The 20,462-nt window shown below is 35.7% G+C and overlaps 3 protein-coding genes across 5 annotated transcripts in view; 1 reads left to right on the top strand and 2 right to left on the bottom strand.

Annotated features, from left to right (window-relative positions):
• Ziz (dedicator of cytokinesis protein Ziz) overlaps positions 1-20,462 on the top strand; it is a 51,043-nt gene that overhangs the window by 23,532 nt on the left and 7,049 nt on the right. Inside the window, exons 26-30 of the mRNA XM_028173386.2 lie at positions 279-383; positions 1,452-1,582; positions 2,997-3,138; positions 17,912-18,324; positions 20,015-20,231. Coding sequence (XP_028029187.2) covers positions 279-383; positions 1,452-1,582; positions 2,997-3,138; positions 17,912-18,324; positions 20,015-20,231 — 1,008 coding nt within the window. The remainder of the gene's footprint in view (positions 1-278; positions 384-1,451; positions 1,583-2,996; positions 3,139-17,911; positions 18,325-20,014; positions 20,232-20,462) is intronic.
• On the bottom strand, positions 3,151-11,699 carry LOC114242282 (venom acid phosphatase Acph-1). 3 transcript variants are annotated; one of them, XM_028173387.2, is made up of 10 exons: positions 11,546-11,699; positions 10,457-10,578; positions 9,405-9,472; positions 8,761-8,868; positions 7,383-7,464; positions 7,135-7,292; positions 6,625-6,807; positions 6,406-6,526; positions 5,803-6,044; positions 3,151-3,733 (listed from the first exon to the last, which is right to left on the bottom strand). In XM_028173387.2, exons 1-10 carry the CDS (start codon positions 11,572-11,574, stop codon positions 3,575-3,577), a joined length of 1,272 nt encoding a protein of 423 aa, XP_028029188.2. In that variant the 5' UTR covers positions 11,575-11,699; the 3' UTR covers positions 3,151-3,574. The 3 variants fall into 3 exon arrangements, with proteins under 3 accessions (XP_028029188.2, XP_028029189.2, XP_089596350.1); XM_028173388.2 differs by lacking the exon at positions 11,546-11,699 and adding an exon at positions 10,827-11,052; XM_089740224.1 differs by lacking the exon at positions 11,546-11,699 and adding an exon at positions 10,774-10,792.
• On the bottom strand, positions 13,056-17,322 carry LOC114242283 (prostatic acid phosphatase). Its single transcript, XM_028173389.2, has 7 exons — positions 17,081-17,322; positions 16,832-16,945; positions 15,686-15,925; positions 14,955-15,137; positions 14,761-14,881; positions 13,921-14,132; positions 13,056-13,318 (listed from the first exon to the last, which is right to left on the bottom strand). The coding sequence occupies exons 1-7, from the start codon at positions 17,216-17,218 to the stop codon at positions 13,160-13,162; spliced, it is 1,167 nt and encodes a 388-aa protein (XP_028029190.2). The 5' UTR covers positions 17,219-17,322; the 3' UTR covers positions 13,056-13,159.

Here is a 20,462-nt window from a genome sequence, read left to right as displayed (position 1 = left end):
GGTCTCAAGTATAGTTACAACGGCTGCCCCACCCTTCAAACCGAAACGCATTACTGCTTCACGGCAAAAATAGGCAGGGTGGTGGTACCCACCCGCGCGGGCTCACAAGAGGTCCTACCACCAGTAAAATCGAATGCATGGTTCAGTAGTTATAACGGAACATCCGTAAAAACCACTATAGATTTATATATTAGTATATATATAGATATATTAGGTTTAAGACTCGTCGCACATTACTTAGAAAGTACTAAATATGATGTTATTTGCTTTTGTAACAGGATTGTCGAGCGAAGTGGCGGAGCTGATGCGGCGCGTCCGTACAGTGGTGGGCGCGCGGGCTCGCCTCGCCGGAGTGGGGGGCTCCGGTCTCTCGGGACTCTCAGGTGGGTCTCTTATACGCATGTATTTCTCAGATCAAAATACAGGATTTATAATTAGTTTTAAAATATTCATACGAATAAAACATATTATAATTAAATATAATTTTTGTATATATTTTATACCACTTTTTAAGTCAGTACACATTGACTCGCGCAATAAACCAAAGGGGAATGGGGGTCACACAAAATCAGCGCTGTTCATCTATACTAATCTATACTAATATTATAAAGAGGAAAGATTTGTTTGTTTGTTTGTTTCGAATAGGCTCCGAAACTACTGGACCGATTTGAAAAATTCTTTTTCCATTAGAAGCCAACATTGTCCCTGATGAACATAGGCTACTTTTTTTAATTTTTTTTTTATTATTTTTTTTTGGTTTCATGTGTGTTTTAATGTTTCCGAAGCGAAGCGAGGGCGGGTCGCTAGTATATCATAATATATATAATCTACTTTGAACAGCATTAGCTGAGCCACCTCCTTTTGCCTTTTTACTTTTCTTTTCTTAAATGAGGACTCTTTGGCGGGAACGCGAGTAGTGAAGTTGTGTGATTTGTTTTATTTTGTCTATTTAGTGTTTCTTCAGGTTAAAATGTGTAATAACGGTGGTTTATTAACTGCTTAATCTGTGAAAGTGCACAAATGTGGAAAAATAAAACAAAACCGCTAGACGTAACTTCTCGGGATCCTCCAAAAAGTCCACTGAAAAAATCTCAGTAAATAACCACCATTTTACTGAGATTATATTTTATCCCATATCATCTCATCTCATTACATTTTATTTCATTTTCATTACATTTCATGCCATGTTAATCAACTTCATATCATTTCATAGTATCATTTTTCATTTATAAAAGTTTACATTAAATTTAAAATAAGACTTGACCTAAATAAAGGTCTTAGTTACCAAGTCATCAAATCCTTTTAAAAAAAAATCTTATCTAAATGTATTAATCTGGATCTGTGTGAAAGGCAATAAATGATTTTATTATTATTATTATTATTATTGAATAACAAATTGAATTGAATTGATTACATGATTGGCTGATTTAAAAAATATATTTCGGACTTAGGTGCAGGTAGCGTCCACCTCGCGGAGCTACAGCACGCTCTGGCGGCGTCGTGCCGCGCCACGCCGCGCCTGCGCCACGCCTGGCTCGCGACGCTCGCGGAGCACAACGCGCGACAAGGAGACCACGATGAGGTAACGATAATATTATATAAATAAACGAATATGCGAATACTGTGAAATCAAGTCTGTTTCACAGTATATGTCGAATTTTGCATAATTACGTCCTAAATACATGATTTTGTAACAAATATAAAACTAGATTTATTGTCATAGTGTTTCGAATTTACATAATTTATTTTATATATACTAATGCTTTTTATTTTTTTATTGCTTAGATGGGTGGACGAGCTCACAGCCCACCTAGTGTTAAGTGGTTACTGGAGCCCATAGACATCTATAACGTAGATGCGCCACCGACCTTGAGATATAAGTTCTAAGGTCTCACATATAGTTACAACGGCTGCCCCACCCTTCAAACCGAAACGCATCACTGCTTCACGGCAGAAATAGGCAGGGTGGTGGTGCCTACCCGCGCGAACTAACAAGAGGTCCTACCACCAGTAATTACGCAAATTATATAATAATTTTGCGGGTTTGATTTTTATTACAAGATGTTATTCCTTCATCGTGGAAGTCAATCGTGAACATTTTTAAGTACGTATTTCATTATAAAAGTTGGTAGCCGCCTGAGATTCGAACACTGGTGCATCACTCAACACGAATGCACCGGACATCTTATCCTTTAGGCCACGACGACTACACTTGCACGGGTAGGTGCCATCACCCTGCTTAGTTTTGCCGCGAAACACTATTGCTTATCGGTTTGAAGGCAGGGACATCCGCTATAATATATGATTGAGACTTAGACCTCATGTCTCAAAATAGCAGCATTTGCGTGAGCTCGTTTGCCCGTCCAAAAAAACTTTACAAGTTACTACTAGTTTACTACTAAAAAAAACTAGCATAGTGTTTTTCTTAAACATTATAATTTTCGACATAAATAATCCTTAAATCACCTTGAAGATTAATTAAAACATTCTAATCTATAGTATGAATCTAAGAATAATGTATGCATTTTCAACCGATACATTTGATACTATTCTAAAAAAAATTATAGCAATTTCAAATGATTTATTTATTTATTTATTTATTACACTTCATGTTAAATTTACATTGGCGGACATAATGCCTAAGGCATTCTCTACCAGTCAACCAAAGGTAGTGCAGAGTAAATAGTCGTAGGTGCAATGAAATTTATATTAAACTAGCGACCCGCCCTCGCTTCGCTTCGGAAACTGTAATTTATTATTGATTTCTCCACTATTTAATGGATTTTATTATACATATAAACCTTCCTCTTCAATCACTCTATGTATTAAAAAAAACCGCAGCAAAATCCGTTGTGTTGTTTTAAAGATTTAAGCATACATAGGGACAGACAGATATAGGGACAGCGAAAGCGACTTTGTTTTATACTATGTAGTGATTACAAAATTTATATTTAAACAATTCGCAAACAAAATATTCAACATGTTATTGTTTTCAGGCCATGTGCTGTCAATTGCACATAGCGGCCCTCATCGCCGAGTACTTGAAGCTGCGCGGCGCCATACAGTGGGGGGCCGATGTCTTCGAAGACATTTCCAAGAATATTCCACGCGAAGAGACCGGCCTCAAGATAGACGAAGGTAAATAAAACATTTGTACACGAATACTAATTTTAATTGTGTTAAAATAAGGTTTATAATAACATAAAAGCGTCCACGGCCAGTCTAATTTAGAACAGTTACAGTGTTGTTCGAACTAAGGTAGTTAAAAAAATAAAGCTAACAACCAATAATAAAATTGGAATAAACTATAATTTAGCTAAATAATTCAAAAAAAATATTTTAAGGTAAGCAAGCATTTTCGTAAAACCATATTTATCAAACATTACTAACACTAATGACGACAAACTGTACATAAATAATTTGATTACTTACGTATCTACACACATAAAATTTTAACACACATTAATTTTTTGCGCTAATAAAGATAAATTTAAAGTTTCACGTTGATTTTAATGGATACGTGTTGTGAGAATGTCTCTAAGGTGTCACTAAATCGAATGCTTTACAACGTAACTCAATTGGTTTGTTCCGCAACGAGCTTACAGTCTTCTTCATAATTATGGGCAATTATGTATTTCGTTAACTCTTTGAATTGTTCAATCGTGCAGAAAGAATTGCAATTGGGTACTTCCATGAGACGAGGTTCAGCCGAATCATCGTCCCAGTAATAGATCTGCAAAAAATATATTATCACAAAATAATTCCAGTCATCTCAATAATTAGATGGTTAAGTCGAGCGCGTAATCATGTAATTTCGTGAAATTCGTATTCGAGTAGTTTTTATTCAACAAATGATGGTATTCAGCTAATTAAAAAAATTGTAATCAATTTTTAGCGGCTTACGGATTTTCCTGGAATCGTAAAATTAGATATAGGTAATTTTTTAAAACAAGTATGTTCAAGGAAATAGTGTAGTTTAAGAATGAAATAGTGATCGCGTTATCCTCATACGTCATAACGTAAGCGCTTAACAAACAAAATATATCTAATAATGAAAAGGAAAGAGAACTTATACACTAGAAGAAAACGATTTTTAACATAAATTCTATTAAAGTTCACGGAAATTAAGACGGGCATTACGAATGCTTAGCTTATTTTGGGAGGCTTTAACGACGAAAGGAAAGATCTTCCACCGAGCGGGCGATATTTGCTCGGTAGACCGACGGTCCGAATGTTGTTGTTCGGAACTTGTATATATGCGTTTTATCTTGAAAATGTCGTAAGCGAGATTCAGGCATCTGTCAATTATCTTGCGTTGTATGATGGCTACCTGCCACAATTAGCAAAAATATTTTTTGGTGTCCGCCTATTTTGGACTATAATAGTAGTTTATTCTCGTAGCAGCTTTGGAAATTACCCCTAGTATAGACAAAAAAGGGTTTCTCTAAAGCATAACTAGTTTATTCATACATAAAAGTACTATTTAATTTGTATAAAACAGATAATTATATTATGTAATGACGCCAAAGACTCGAAAACCCGTTTTGAAAGGTGCGTGTCTTATGAGATTACACACCGCGCATCCTTCGTTATCGTACGATAATATAATGAGGTTCGATTCCAAAACATTTTTTTTTTAATTGAAAATAATGTATTTGACTTCCAAATTGTTCATTATTGCTCGAGTGCTCACGATATATTTGTAAGCTATTAAAATTTTATGTTCAAAATAAAATACGGCAATAAAGCTTAACAATAAATATAAGTTTACAAACTAAAAAATCACGTTTTTATATAATAGAGAGCAAATAAAATAAAATTCGAATAATGTCTTTTTTATCTTTTTCAGTTCAGATTATTACACAAAAATAATAAAATAGTGATATTGTTTTTGAACATTGGTACTTGTGCAAATTAGAGTTGTAGATTGATAGGTACAGGTTAGGCTTATAAAAACGTTTTAGAATTCACTTCTATAGCGCTTTCTTTCATACCTTAGTAAATGCACTTTAGGACTCGTATAGCCGGCAATAAATCCTATTCACTGAATTGTAATATCACATCAATTCAAATTAGCGAAACACTTGCCTGACTAGAAGTTCTTATTTGTTTTTAATACAAACTTGGTGCCCCCAGTAGTTGAAATTCGACTCTAATTAATTGAAATTATAAGTTTGAATATTATTAAGATTCTATTGTCAAAGACCATTCTACTTCTTTATTAACAAATTTCGCCAAGACTACACTGTGGATAAATAATATTAAATATAAACAATATTAACGTATTCTCAATTTGACCACAAACTTTAAGCAATAACAAAAGTTTGACAATAAATATAAAGTATACCTAGTCTTGCCATAAATACTGAGACAAAGGAAAAAAAAATTCTATTACAAATAACATGTATTACTTTTACAGTGTGTTAGTTTAATACATAAATATAAAACAATTTAAAGTATAAAAAGCTTATTCGAAACGGTCTCCATTGGCTGCAATACAGTCCTTTAAACGTTGAGGCCAGTTATCAATAGAAGCACGTACTCTTTCCATGGGAAAATTTTTCACTGCCAATCGTACGGATTGTTTCCCTTACTGCTTTGACCACCTTTTTCGTACGAACACTACGTGGACGGCCAGATCTTTTGGATCACAAAATATTGTACAATGTATTGGCGCCAAAATGAGAAAACTCAATGAGCAATCATATAAAAATGACAGATTCCAAATTCAAATGTAATATTTTGTTTATTTTTAATTGTAACAGTATTTATGGCCAGACTAAGTAGGTAGGTACCTCATACCTTAAATCCGAAACGTTGCTCGTCGTTGAGTGATGGTTCGTTTTTTCCTTTATTCGGTTGTCGTTCGTGTAGTTCGAAGAGTAACGCGGCCCCGGGGTCGGGGAGACGCGGCGGCGGCGCCACGCACGCCGCCAGCACGGCTGCCACGGATACGGGCGTGCCCGTGCGTACGATCATGCGTAACCGCGACGCTCCCAATGCGTTCGAAACGGCTTCTTTTATTATTTGATGCAGTAAAGCCCCTACGATTTATAATAAAAATGTAGATTCATGATAAATAATAGATGTATGGTAATTAACTAATTACATTTACGTTTCATGCCGGTTTCACGAAACACCAATTATGTACAAGCGTGACATTTTAATGATAATAATTACGCAAGTACGCAATGAAATGAATATCCTTATTTTTATCATTCGCCTTTTAAATATCAAGTTAAACAAACATTTTTATATAAATGGTTTCTGTGGTCGGTGCGAGCCCCTAAAACGTTTATTGTGTATTTTTGCGTTGATAATCTCTAAAGCCACGTTTCAATCCATCGTTTTCAACTAAACATCATATTTTCCCTTGAAAAAAAAAATGTAATAAAAAAAACATACCGCCACTCAATTTCCTTAAAAGATTGTTGTGAAACATCATTGAGTATTCAAGACGGGCGATGTCCATCAATTTCCTTTTAACGTGTTTTGCCCATTTCGGATTTGCCACTTTGATATCGTCCTAAAGTAAAGAAATTCATTTCAAAATTCATGTTCAAGAAAACAACTTTCGTTTTAAAATAAACCAGTACATTCGTTGCAACTAATTCGCTCACCGACCTGTATAAGAAATAAGTTGTTTAAGAAATAAGCCTCTTGTGGTGTGCTAAAATTCGTGTTCGTCATTTGCGCAATTTTATGAAACAGATCCCGATACGGCACCAGCAGGCCTTCATCGACGAACGCATTCAATATTCTTCCTTTTTCTTGTTTATAACGTGGACAATTTTTTTCGTACAGAAGCTGTGAAACGAAACCTTGATTAAAAATATATATTTATGCCTAATCTCGTTATCGAAGTATAAGAGACTAGCTGTACCCGTCCGCTTCGCTAGGCATTTAAAATTAACATTATTATTTCTCACCCCCACAAAGATTCTCATCATTAACGCCCCCGCAACTGGTGTAGGGGTCCAACACGCATATAAATATTAACCTATCCATTAAGTACAAGTGTATTTACTACATGGATACCAAGTTTCAAGTCAATCGGATGCATGGTTCAGTAGTTATAACGGAACATCCGTAAAATCCACTGTAGATTTATATATTATTATAGTATAGACTCACAAAATCATTGCTTTGTGGCGGATATTTGTAAGGTACCGGCTGCCACACGATTGTGTCATTCCAGAGCTGCTCTTCCGGCGGCGGCCACAATCCAGCCGATATCAGCAGAGCTGTCATCTTACTTAAATTTGTATCTGAGGCTATAACGATGCTGCTTTCTGAAGCATACAAAAAAAAAACAATACGAAACAAATCTAATAAGTTTAAACTATCAATATCTAGTGCAAGTTAATTGAGAAAAATAATACCTGCGTCGTAAAGTGGTCCTAAGAAATCGTTATATCTCTTTCTAAGTAATGCGCCCATTTCGAAAGTCAACATTTTTCCTTCCTGTCCACGAAAATAAAATTATTACATAAAATGAATCTTTACATCGTATATCTTTGTTTCGTTTGAAAATAAAGCAAACCATCAATTTATAGAGTTAAATTAAATTATTTTCATCATCTGAATGCGTTACTGTTAATCCTCGGTGACATGTGTCAAGTAATAAATCATTATTAGCGAGCGAGCGGCAATCTACGCTTCTTGAGGAACACATCGTTCCCGCCCGCGACCTTCGGGAATAGAGACTCCCTCCCGCGTACCGGGAAGTGAGCTCTTCGTTATAAAGTCATTTATCTTCTGCCTTCCTTCCAAATTAGCAGAACCCTTGGCGCTAGTTCCGCAAATTCGATATTGCATAATGACGCTAAAAAATCTTGTATCATAAAACGTGTTAAGATGTTTGTTAACTTTTAATTTAATTAACGTAATCGAATCAAGACAAGTTTCTTTGTTTCTGTTGTTCACTTAATTGATTTTTTTTTTGTTAATACCTCTAAAAAACTTTACGTGCAAATGTAGCGAAACACAAAACGCGATAATAATATACATATTATTATATTTAATACGAACGTTTTTCTCTGGGCTAACGCAACAATCACTCTATTATTACTTTCAATAGTATTGTATTGTTAGTGGACGGAGAGGAGCGCCGGCGCATATAAAGTAATCTCTATATGCAAAATTTTCAATCGCCGAGAGAGTAAAGTCATGACGTCTGCGCGGCCCGCATCGAGGTAATCCATTCGTTACGACCCACGGTCGCATAATTTAATGAATGGAGGAACTACGACAAAACACGCCTTTGTGATAAATTAGGTATTCCGCGGTTCCCACGAAATTTATGCGCACACATTTGTTCGAAAATTTAATACATACTATCATGTCATTTTAAAATTACAATTGTTCATTGAATTTCGGCTGAATAGTTTTATTGTGATTTGAAAAAGGTTGTGCACGTAGATATCCAAAGACTTGAGAATCTATTATTATATTTTGGACTGAACCTAATATGTTTTGAATCACAGATAATCTGAAGACATCACCAAAGTTGAAGTTTAAAGATTCTGAAATATCAATAGCTTCTTTGATGAGTTTGGCTATAGAGAGCGAACAGTTAATAATACTTGTCGCTAGCGAAACTATCCTATCTATTTAAGTAAATAAGTACCAATGAGTTTTAATTTATTAAAAAAAAAGGCATTGTTTTGTACATTACCAATAAGTGACTATTGCCAGTACATCAAAATTATGTTTAAGTAACATTTGAAAAATATGTATATAATTAAAAATACAACTCACATTTGTCATAGCACCAGCGCCGTAAGGTGAAAACACATGCTCTGGGGGACTTGTTCCTAACATTTCGAGTTCGCGTTCACTTGGAGTCCTCTCGCCATGAGACATCAACTGAAAAAAAAACCAAATATGTTGATGATTTTTATCGCAAAAGCAAAAAATTACCTTCTTTATTGGTTTTCCGTAAATATAACTTACTTCATGAATCCGAAATAAAAAAGATATTAAAAAATCTTAAGGTAAACATATTATTAAATCTTCATTAACTAGAAGAGTTGTCAGTTTTATAATATTAGCATAGGTGGTCAGACAAGATCAACGTCCATTGTCCTTCAACCTTCCGTTAACCGGCTTGGGAGCCACATAGACATTGTCGATGAAATTGATGCAATCGCCCACCATAAAATTTGAGTTTCTAATCCTTGTATTGATTATCTATTCTACTTATCAACCCTGAAATCCATGCAATTACAAAAAAAGCTTACAACCCGAGTGATAGGAATTCGGGATACGTGACGCTAGTTAATATAATATAATACATATAAATATTCTGATTAAAAATCAAATTATAATATTATCACTGAAAGAGCATCTAACATGCTGTTATTACCCATAGAATTTTCGTTACTCCATACAAATTTACGTACCACATGTACCTGTCGAAGTATTGTGACTTCTACCGTAGTATCCTTCATCAGTATTACTGCTACGAGGGCTATAAGAGAAATACAATAAACTCAAAAAAATGAGGCATTTTTAAATTTACTATTTCAACTCACTGCAGTCTTAAAGCAGCATATGTTGTATCCAAATTGAAAATATATAAAAAAAAAAGTTTATTTTTTTATTTTCTAAATAGCTACGAAACGTAAAAGTTTCTATTTGAAAGTCATCGTGGCCTAAAGGATAAGACGCCCGATGCATTCGTTTCGAGCGATGCAACGGTGTTCGAATGCCGCAGGCGGGTACCAATTTTTCTAATGAAATACTTACTTTAACCAATAATTAAACTAAATGAGGAATAGGAAAAAGCATGTATCATAATCTTCACTTTATCTTAATATCAATTTACTGGTGGTAGGACCTCTTGTGAGTCCGCACGGGTAGGTACCACCGCCCTGCCTGTTTCTGCCGTGAAGCAGTAATGCGTTTCGGTTTGAAGGGTGGGGCAGCCGTTGTACTGTTAAAACTGAGACCTTAGAACTCACGTCTCAAGGTGGGTGGAGACGTTTATGTTGTTACAGTTCTTATCTCAATGTGGATGGCGGCATTTACGTTGTAGATGTCTATGGGCTCTGGCAACCATTTAACACCAGGCCGTGTGCTCTTCCACCTATATAAGCAATAAATAATCTATATATCTATCTATATATATAAAAATGAATTGCTGTACGTTAGTCTCGCTAAAACTCGAGAACGGCTGGACCGATTTGGCTAATTTTGGTCTTGAATTATTTGTGGAAGTCCAGAGAAGGTTTAAAAGGTAGATAAATATGAAAATGCTCGGAATTAAACAAAAATAACAACTTTGTTTTTCTTTAGATATGTCCCTCGTCGGACGGATTCCTTTTGTTTGTTTTAAGTTTATTTTTATATAAAAGCTTAGGTCTTTTATTTATCGATTAAGGCACTACTAAGTTTGTCGGGTCAGCTAGTAATATATATAAACAAGAAATCGTGTGTGTGTGTGTGTGTGTACCGGCTATGAGCGAGATGCCCACCAACACGCCGAGGCAACAGCAAGTGTGTTCGGTGCGCATACCCGGTGCCGGTGTAGCTTCCGGCGCGTTGGTCGGCTCCTCCTCGCGACCGCCCTCTTTCCTGCACAAACGCACTTACTAAAATTACGCACCTTGACCTTACTAAGCGAATAACCTCCTCCATAAATACATTGCACTACTTATATCCTAATAACTTTCAAAAGAAATACTGCTTTTTATTATAGCTTCGACTAATGTTTGAGTCATGGTGATGTAAATAAATAGTGTTACGGTAGAGAATTCCGGAACAAATTACCAATCCGCGACTTAAATTTTCTTCGATCACATGTCGTTCTATTTGTCACTCACATTTTTCTACGCCGAGTCGGCACCTCTACATTGTATTCCAATTGTGTCTGCTTCTTAATAATTAATGTGGTTCATATTTTGATCTTGTCAAAATTCTATCATTGAACACTTGTAGAGAAGATGCACTCGATACAAATTTGTTCGTATGTATGGTAATATTGCGTGTGGACAGATGGGAAGCGCACTGCTCGGGAGGCGGGGTCCCACTGAATAACGCACGGGAGATTCACGGTCGCTGCGACCTATGATGATTGACTTTGCCCAATCGATTATACCACAGTACTTATCTACACATGACATCCGAACATGTTATTTGTAAGGATACCACAGCAGCCTTAGAATTTTTTTTTAATTTTGATTTCAAATTTGTTTATTAATAATCATTGAAAATTTCGTATATTACATAGAAATAATAATCTTTATAGCAATTGTAAATATTAGCTATAAATAGCACTGAAATACATTGTATCATTGGTAATCGCTAGGGTGTTTTGATTTGTCTGACAGTGTGAATTAATAAATCGCGCAAGTCCGTTTGAACCAAACCTGTTTTCCGACTGCCCTGCTCACACACACACATCCTCATTTAAATCTGCGAATTAATAATACAATACCATTTTAGAATTACAATTAGCCTTTACGTTTTCTAAATACAATCTCGCATCACAAAAAATATCGAATTCGGATTAAAACTTTAAAAGTAAAGTGAATTTACTTACTTTGTGCAAATGGTTATTAAGGTTACCATAATTCAAACTATCACTGGGAAAAAACAAACTAAATCATGAAGTATAATAATGGTACACGTTGTCTGATATCCACATACATTTAAAATAAATCACAAAAGAAACAGACGTTGTGCTAGACACAGTAGGCTACTATCATCGTTTAATTATATCTAATCTACCAGTAATTACTGCATCAACAATACCAAGATGTTTCACATTATTTTCACAACGTAAAACGACCTTGTCATTATCGTGGTAGCTTTACTTTATTTTATTAATTCAAAGCAAACTACAGTAAATAATAAAAGATTTTAGGATTGAATGGTTATTGCAGGTCACTGCCACGTCTGTAGTACATACAGTCTGAAAGAATAAGAATGTACTTTTAAAATTTGCTCTTAGTTTACAATACGACGCATTAGGAATTAAATATCCGATTATAATAAGTAATCTGCCGAGTGAGGTCTAAAATGAAACGTGAGCTTGTAACGAGATGTCTCCGTATTCTTCAATCCTGTACTTTCCTTTGCCAAGGGTCTTCTTCCCCTTATACCACATTAAGACGTTAAACCTCCTTGGGCTTATATAAATTTCAACGTCCAATCTAAAGGGACCTTTTCTGTTTCTTCTTTTGATATTTATTTTACTTCTTCCTGAGTAGTTCTAGTTTATGCCAAGAGTACAATTACCATTTTTAACATATTATAAAAGGAGGTTCACAATTCTATAATATTGTATCTTTTATGTGTTACTCCAGAAGTTTTTAAGTGTACCGATTTTGATGTTTCTGTTTAATATCACAGTTGCTTCTGGTCGTGGCCTCTAACAACTTTCTCGTTTCTTTTTTTCTTTCTTTTCGTGTAATGCCATTTAAAGTTTATCAAGTTCTGACCAGTAGTTTTTGAATTATCCTTTGTAACGCATATTTAATAGACTTCATCTATATTCACGATGTTTTAATTTTAATTTGTAGCGGTTGGTTTTTGCATTTTCGTTCAAATTTTGTATAATTAACTATTAAACCAATTTATTTATTTAATTAGTCCGCAACAGTTTGCCGTGCCAAAAGTATTATCTTTGTTTTTATGCCTAAAACCCATTTATTTAATTAATTACAAACTGTTTCTTTTTAATAAAATGTGTTTTTCTTGTAAGATAGTACGAATTCATTCAATTATTCGTTGGCATTGCTATTTATCATATTTTTTTTACTTTTTACTGTTATTGTCGTCGTATGAAGACGAAATCCTGAGTAAAACTATGATATGTATAAAAAGTCGATTTCAACTATAAGAACTTCAACTTTACCATAGACACAGCCAAGCTGTTTTCTATAATTAAGGACCTCATTTGATGAACGACATGTCACAGAGCTAAGACCAAATCGAAATCCACAATTATTTTGTAGATTGATACTATGCACGTACACGCAGATTCTGCGCGACATGTCGGCCATTTACACGAATATCTAAATGTAGCAGGTAAATAAAAACGCACCAGAAACCTTTCTTTCGTAATCACAGCCATTTTATTAAACAACACATTTTTAAATCGCATCAATGAAACACAAACTAACAAACAAATTAATTGAAATTCAATTCAAGCTTAAGTTAATATCGGACAGATGTATTCAAAATCTTCTAATGTAATTCTATACGATTGGACTAGATTGACGAATTTTTCGTATTCACAAAACGCTTCTCCGCCGCATCCGTCTACGGAGAGGACCTTCCCCGGGCCGCCGGCATCGCGTGCATACACCGCCTGAGCACACAATAATAATAAGCTTTAACAAACACACAAGACACCGTCATAATATTTACTGAAAATAACATTGTACAAAATTAATCCTATTCACGATAATTCGTCACGAATGTGATTTTGTATTTGTGACAGAGGTTTCACAAGAACAAACGTTTTCCTAAATTTATTAAACTTAAAACAAAATAAAACAAAGTTCAAGTTTACATGAAAGTCAATATTTAAACCAATAGATTAATGGTTTTAATTTCACGGTCAATTTAAATTACTTCACTAAGTAGTTGTATGGTTGTCATTTATTGAAGGTCATCGAACAGTCGTTTGTATTATTCACAATATAGAAGTATCGGATTCTGAAAAGATTCCGGATTAAACAGGTGTGTGAATAGTATTTAAATAGATGACCACTGAATTTTTCATATCCATTTCACAAGGCGTTGTTCCAATGTACGCCTAATCAAAACAAAAGACAGAAATATTATAAGAGTAGTAAGAGGTATATTGTGGCTTACATAGTGGCTTACATTTTTTCCTACCTAAAATGTATATTAAGTTTTTTTAGAAAGAAGTAAAAACATTGTAGATTTCGTGAAATCCAGACTTACCGCGAAACCATATTTTCCGGAAGTGCGATTCCTTCGGAATTCAATGGCTATCGTAGACCCGTAATTAGGCTGATGAGGTATGAAAACTTTAGCGGCTGCCATTATTGCCGCTACATTGTTTTCGTGTGCCGAATACAAACGTGCTTTATGTTGCTCGGTATCACCGGACAAATATGAAGCGGTCGCATTTAAGATTTCGTTTAACAAAACCCCTGAAATAAGGTTAAGCCTGTTTTCAATACTGGCACTTCACTCTGGCCTTTTGCACAAACGTTGTGTCTAATGTTTAAATGCAGTCTTGCTTGAGGAAAGTTCGCCAGTAGGCAGAAGCTAAACTGTGTTACTGGCATTGTTGAAGTCCGCAAATGAGAGCAACTGCTTACCATCAGGTGGACGGTACGCTCGTCTGCCGACAATAGCAATAAAAAATATGCTCCGACCAACAATATATATAAGAAAATTAAAAACAAAAAATTGGTTTCAATCTAGCCCTTGCATCAGCATGAATAGCGCTGCCTAAACTACTTTGAGATATAAAATTGCAATCTCATCCTTTTAGAATTACAGCTATTTTACCGTAGAAATAAGAACACAAGGTTGCTTCGTGGCAGAAATAGGCACAACTGTACCCGCCACCTCATTCATGAATACGAAACCACAGAATCAATAAAATATTCAGGGTTGCTTGTATTACACGATCTTATCTCTTTATAGCTAAAGAGTTTATGAACAGATGTCAAGTACAGATCGTAGTCTTAAAGCTAACTTAAAAAAACATGACAAATTCTGAAATCAGCTGCACGTGTATTATAAGATATACTTAAGATAGGTATATCTCACCAGCTGATAGCCTTATCAATTCGGGAGTATAATACTGAATGGCATATTCGATTTTTGTAACTTCTTTTATTTGCGGCATCACTTCCTGTGCCCATTTTGGCGTTTCTACGCCGACATTTCTCTGGAATACATCGAATAGTGCATTAGAAGTAAAATACTACTTTTATCTTCAATAAATAAATTAAAATACTAACCAGTGTTTGAAATAGATTGTCTAAATAAAAAACATCTTCCGATGTAGTAATATTAGTTTTCGTGTGCTGTTCTAAATATTGAAAGAGGTCTTTGTACGGCGCCAATAAATCTTGGATTTCCGGCAAACTAGCTGTTTCATCTTTTAGTGCAATATAACGAGGGCAGTTGTAGTAATATAATAACTGAAAATCGAAAAAGAAACCTTTTACGCAACTTGATCTGTCAAAGTTCATCGTTACAAAACTGATATGATTAGATAATATTTTTGCTAACATATTATAAGATATTTTTTTATTTTTTTATCCTATATTCAACAAGTTATACTACTATTCAGTTTACGATTGTAAAACTTGATTGTAAAAAAAGTGGTAGAACAGGTTTTTCAATTATCTCATCACAAATATTGCCGGAGTACTTCTGATTTAATTTCATGGCTAAATTAAATTCGCGTAAGTGGGATTTGCTATATAAACTTTAACAGCCCATCTGGTGTTAAGTAGTTAGTGGAGCCCATAGACATCTACAACGTAAATGCGCCACCCACCTTGAGATATAAGTTCTAGAGGTCTCATTGGTGTTCTAGAGTTGTAATTACAACGGCTACCCCACCCTTCAAATCGAAACGCATTACTGCTTCACGGCAGAAATAGGCGGGGTGTACCTACCCATGCGGACTCAGAAGAGGTCCTACCACCAGTAAAAAACTAGTTACTTATGTGAAGGTCCTTACGTCATCTTCATCGCGCGGTGGAGTGTTATATGGGACGGGTTGCCAGTTTAATGTGGGGTTCCATCGTTGCTCCGGCTCTGGTGGGTACAATCCGGCCATCGCAGTTAAAGCTGTCATTTTAGTGCGATCATAATCCGTAGTGCGGATAACAATCTCGTCTGGTAGGTATAACCTTGAAAGGAATCCATCATAGTTCTTTCTGAGATATTTCCCGACTGAACAGGCTCGACGTTTACCCATCTGCTCAAATAACATTTATTACATTTTTTTATCTCTTAAATATCCTATATTATTATAAAAAAGAATTAGATAATTTTATTGATTAACAGAGACGCTTACATCAAATGATCTTACATTATAATATTTTGTCCAGCTATCAATAATAAGATGGAGTATGCTACCCTGAGCCACGAATTCTTTGCCCATCAAACAAGTATTAGGGCTCTAATGGTCGTTTAGCATCATGCTTACAAAAAAAACTAAGAGCAAAATATCAAAGCTATGTAGAAATTTGTTGTTTTTATACAAAATACTAGACGTACCACGCAATTTCCCCCTCATTAAAGTTCTAATTCAGATGAATAAAACGTATTTCCCAAGATAAAAAGTTGCTTGTGTCATAAAACATCAATTTATTTGTAAATCTGTTAGCGATCACCTTATGGTATTTATTGGTATGGTTTATGGTATTTATTTATTATTGTAAATATACCTAACGTTGCCTGTTTCATGTCATTTATCGTGATAAAAAGGATCCTGTGTTAGCTCAGATTATGAACTATCTTTGTTTGAAATTCCATGCAAATATATTCCCCAATTTTTGCGGAACATCCCTCTATTGGGTAACAAAAATCCAAACATCCAAACTTTCATAATTATAATATTAATATTAGGATAGATTGTTCTACTTTTAATCGCGTTTATACTTTTGACAAATAGTGAACCATACATTTTACAAAATCAGTTAGTTATTGGATGCGCAAATCTGTAAATAATCTAAATACAAACACATTTATTGTTAAACATTTCGTTTTAACACGAATCAAATGTAATTATATGGTTTTTGCGTGAAAAAACAATTTAATTCCATAATATTTTAATACTAGATTTCGTGATAGGCTTAATAATAATAGTCATAAGACTTACATTTGTTAATGCCTTCAACCCGTAAGGGTAGAACAAGTCCTTATTGCCCTGTGTAGATGACGGAAACAACGCCAGTTCTTCTTGATCCGGTGTACGGTCCCCATGACGAAATACCTGACAAAAAATAAAATCGCATTTATAACAGAATTTCTTATCGTAATGCTATACAAAGAATGTATCATTCGTAACCTGGAACCACGGTCACGCTACAAATGCGTGGCAGGATGAAAAACTCATCCTAACACTTACCACGAACGTTAAGAGCAAATCGGTATCCTGTAGAGTCTTGTCAGACACGACATTCTGCTCGACGAGCCTTCTCGTGGGCGTACTTTCGGAGCACCAACTAACTACTAACAGAAACCATACAGTCGAGAATAGTTTCATGCTTGATACGTATGTAGCCGAGTCGATTTAGCTAATTTTGTTATCAGCGGTACATTGGTACGCGCGTTCGCGGACCGTTTTCGACTGCGACTCGTGTAGTTTCTGCTCTGTTTAAATAGATATACACCGCATAGGCTGTTAAAGAGGGTCTGCGGGATCGATCTTCAAAGTGTTAACGTCATTTAATTTTCAAATGAAAACATTAATATGAATTTAGTTAATAGAACCTAGAACTTAATAGTACGAATGTCCGGGAACATTATATCTATACTAATATATAAATCTACAGTGGTTTTTACGGATGTTCCGTCATAACTACTGAATTATGCATCCGATTGACTTTAAACTTGGTATCCGTGTAGAAAATACATGTACTTAATGGATAGGCTAATATTTATATGTTGTGCTAGACTTCCTACACCAGTTGCGGGGGCGTTCATGATGAGAATCTTTTTGGGGGTGAGAAATAATAATGTTAATTTTAAATGCCCAGCGCAGCGGACGGGTACAGCTAGTCTACATATAATATTAAAAAACATGGACGAATTGAAGAGGGTATTTCACGTAAAAGATAATTGCTGCTACAATTTTAAAATATTATTTGTTTTCCGTTTCACAGCTCAATGTAGTAAGTACCTTTAAAAAAATACAATAAGAAGTAGCACTCATTTAATAAAGGTATTATTATTTCAGGAATGGCTGACGTGCATTACAACGAGCAAGCATTGCTGGATCAGTTGTTGATATGCGCAGAATGTGCCGACAAGGCGGAACGTTACGAACTCCTGGGTCCTTTGTATCGTCTCGTCATTCCGATCTACGAGAAAAGAAAGGACTATCAAGCGCTTTTAACATGCTACCAGCATTTAACAAAAGCATACGCTAAAGTAATCGAAGTCACGAATTCAGGAAAAAGATTACTCGGCAGGTTTTACCGTGTCGCGTTCTTTGGGAAAGCGCATTTCGGTGAAGACGAAGAGGGCGTCGAATTTATATACAAGGAACCTAAATTGACGTCGCTCAGCGAAATTTCTGAGAACCTCCAAACGTTTTACGAACAAAAATTCGGTTGCGGCTTCGTTAAGATCATTATGGATTCGGCGCCCGTGAGTAATTTATACAGTACAAGTGACTACTAATACATTTATATGTATAATAATAGCACTAATACATTATTATATTTCTGTATTAACCATTATCAAGCAATACGACACACAGCCCACCTAGTTTTAAGTGGATACTAGAGCCCATATAACATCAATGCTGCCATCCACCTTGAGATATGAGCTCTAAGGTCTCAGTACAGTACAACGGTTGTCCCGCCCTTCAAACCGAAACGCATTACTGCTTCACGTCAGAAATAGACAGGGTAGTGGTACCTACCCGTGCGTGCCCACAAGAGGTCCTACTACCAGTAATAGTTCGTAGTGTCAGATTAAAATCAAATATATGAAAATTTCAGTGGACGACCCTAAACTTTTCGTCTTTTTCCTCAATAACTACTATATATTTAGTTAATTTTTTTAAATGTCCATGCTCTATTAATATAAGGTCATACGTTCATAACAAATAGATAGGTAGATAGATATTACATCCGCCTTGAAAAAGAGTTCAATTTGTAGACCTACATTTTTGTTTTTTTTAGATAATTCACTACACACCATTATCTGAATAATGTATGTAATGTATAATTTTAATGTATTCATAGTCTTTGTAAAGGCCGTGTCGTTAAACGTTCTATTGTATGACATTATCAGCTATTCATATTATTCATATTAACACTATTTACCTTTAATCGTTTAAATTTGAATATTATTATCGGTATTGTCTTCTTTATGCCTTCTTTACTGGTGGTAGGACGTCTTGTGAGTCCGCACGGGTAGGTCCCACCATCCTGCCTATTTCTGCCGAGAAGCAATAATGCGTTTCTGTTTGAAGCGTGGGAAAGCCCTTGTAACTATGCTGAGACCTTAAAACTGATATCTCAAGGTGGGTGGCGGCATTTACGTTACTATGGGCTCCAGTAACCACTTAACACCAGGCGGGCTGTGAGCTCGTTCACCTATCTAAGCAATATAAAAAAAGTTGTGCTATTCGAGCTGATGTTATTACGCGTAGCATTGCGGACAGTAGTGTAGACCAGACTTCATTAAATGCTATAAATATCACAAATAAATTCAGGAGAGATTTTGATGGTCAGCTTTACAGCTGAAAGCGATCTCTTCCAGACAATCTACAGACGAACAATGAAGAGGTGTGAAAGAAAATGTGAATATGTAGTTTTACCGTTTACTGTAAAGAACAAAACGAATTCTAATTTATTATTTGATGGTGTAATTTTTTTTACTTCATCGTCAAGCCTGGTCCATACATGTTTTTACGACATTTTAAATTATATTGACTAGTTTGCGGGTACAAGGTCACTCGAAAGTGTAGAACAAGATAATATTTTTGATTTTTTTTTTCTGAAGAGTATATCCATAGTAATACTATCCAATAAAAGGAACAACCGACAGGCGTAAGTAGAAGCAGCTATGCACTGACCGTGTACATCGAATATTACTGGTGGTAGGACGTCTTGTTAGTCCACTGGTTAGTGCTAGTGCTTAGTGTTAGTGCACGGGTAGATACCACCACCCTATCTATTTTTGTCGAGCAGTAATGTGTTTCGGTTTGAAGGGCCGAACAGCCCTCAACAATTTTTTGGTGGCCCACATAGGGGCCGCGACCCATAGTTTGCGTAACACTGATCTAGAGGATTATGTGAACCTAAACTAATCTAATGCTTTAACTCAGGTTAATCGCGAAGAACTAGACAGTAAGCTGGCCTACATCCAAGTTACATGGGTACGTGCGGCCCCAGAGGGGGTCACCACGACGGGCTCCAGCGCGGAGAGCTCGTTCGAACGCGTGCACAACGTGCGCAGATTCGTCTTCGAGACACCATTCACCAGCAGCGGCGCGGCCCGCGGACCAGTGCACGAACAGCACTTGCGCTTGACGCATCTAACAGGTGAATCTACTATATTGAATAGATTTTTTTTTATTGCAGTAGGCAGCGGCTTGACTCTGCCCCTGGCATTGCTGAAGTCCATGGGCGACGGTAACCACTCACCATCAGGTGGGCCGTATGCTCGTCTGCCTACAAGGGCAATACATAAAAAAAAAATTGCCCCTGTAGGCAGACAATCATACGGTCTACCTCATGGTGAGTGGATAACGTCGCTCATAAACGTCAGAATGC

Source organism: Bombyx mandarina, chromosome 04 (genome assembly GCF_030267445.1).
Source record: "Bombyx mandarina strain Sakado chromosome 04, ASM3026744v2".
Classification (NCBI taxonomy): domain Eukaryota; kingdom Metazoa; phylum Arthropoda; class Insecta; order Lepidoptera; family Bombycidae; genus Bombyx; species Bombyx mandarina.
Note: the sequence above shows the minus strand (reverse complement) of the source record. Positions and strands in the feature narration are given on the sequence as shown.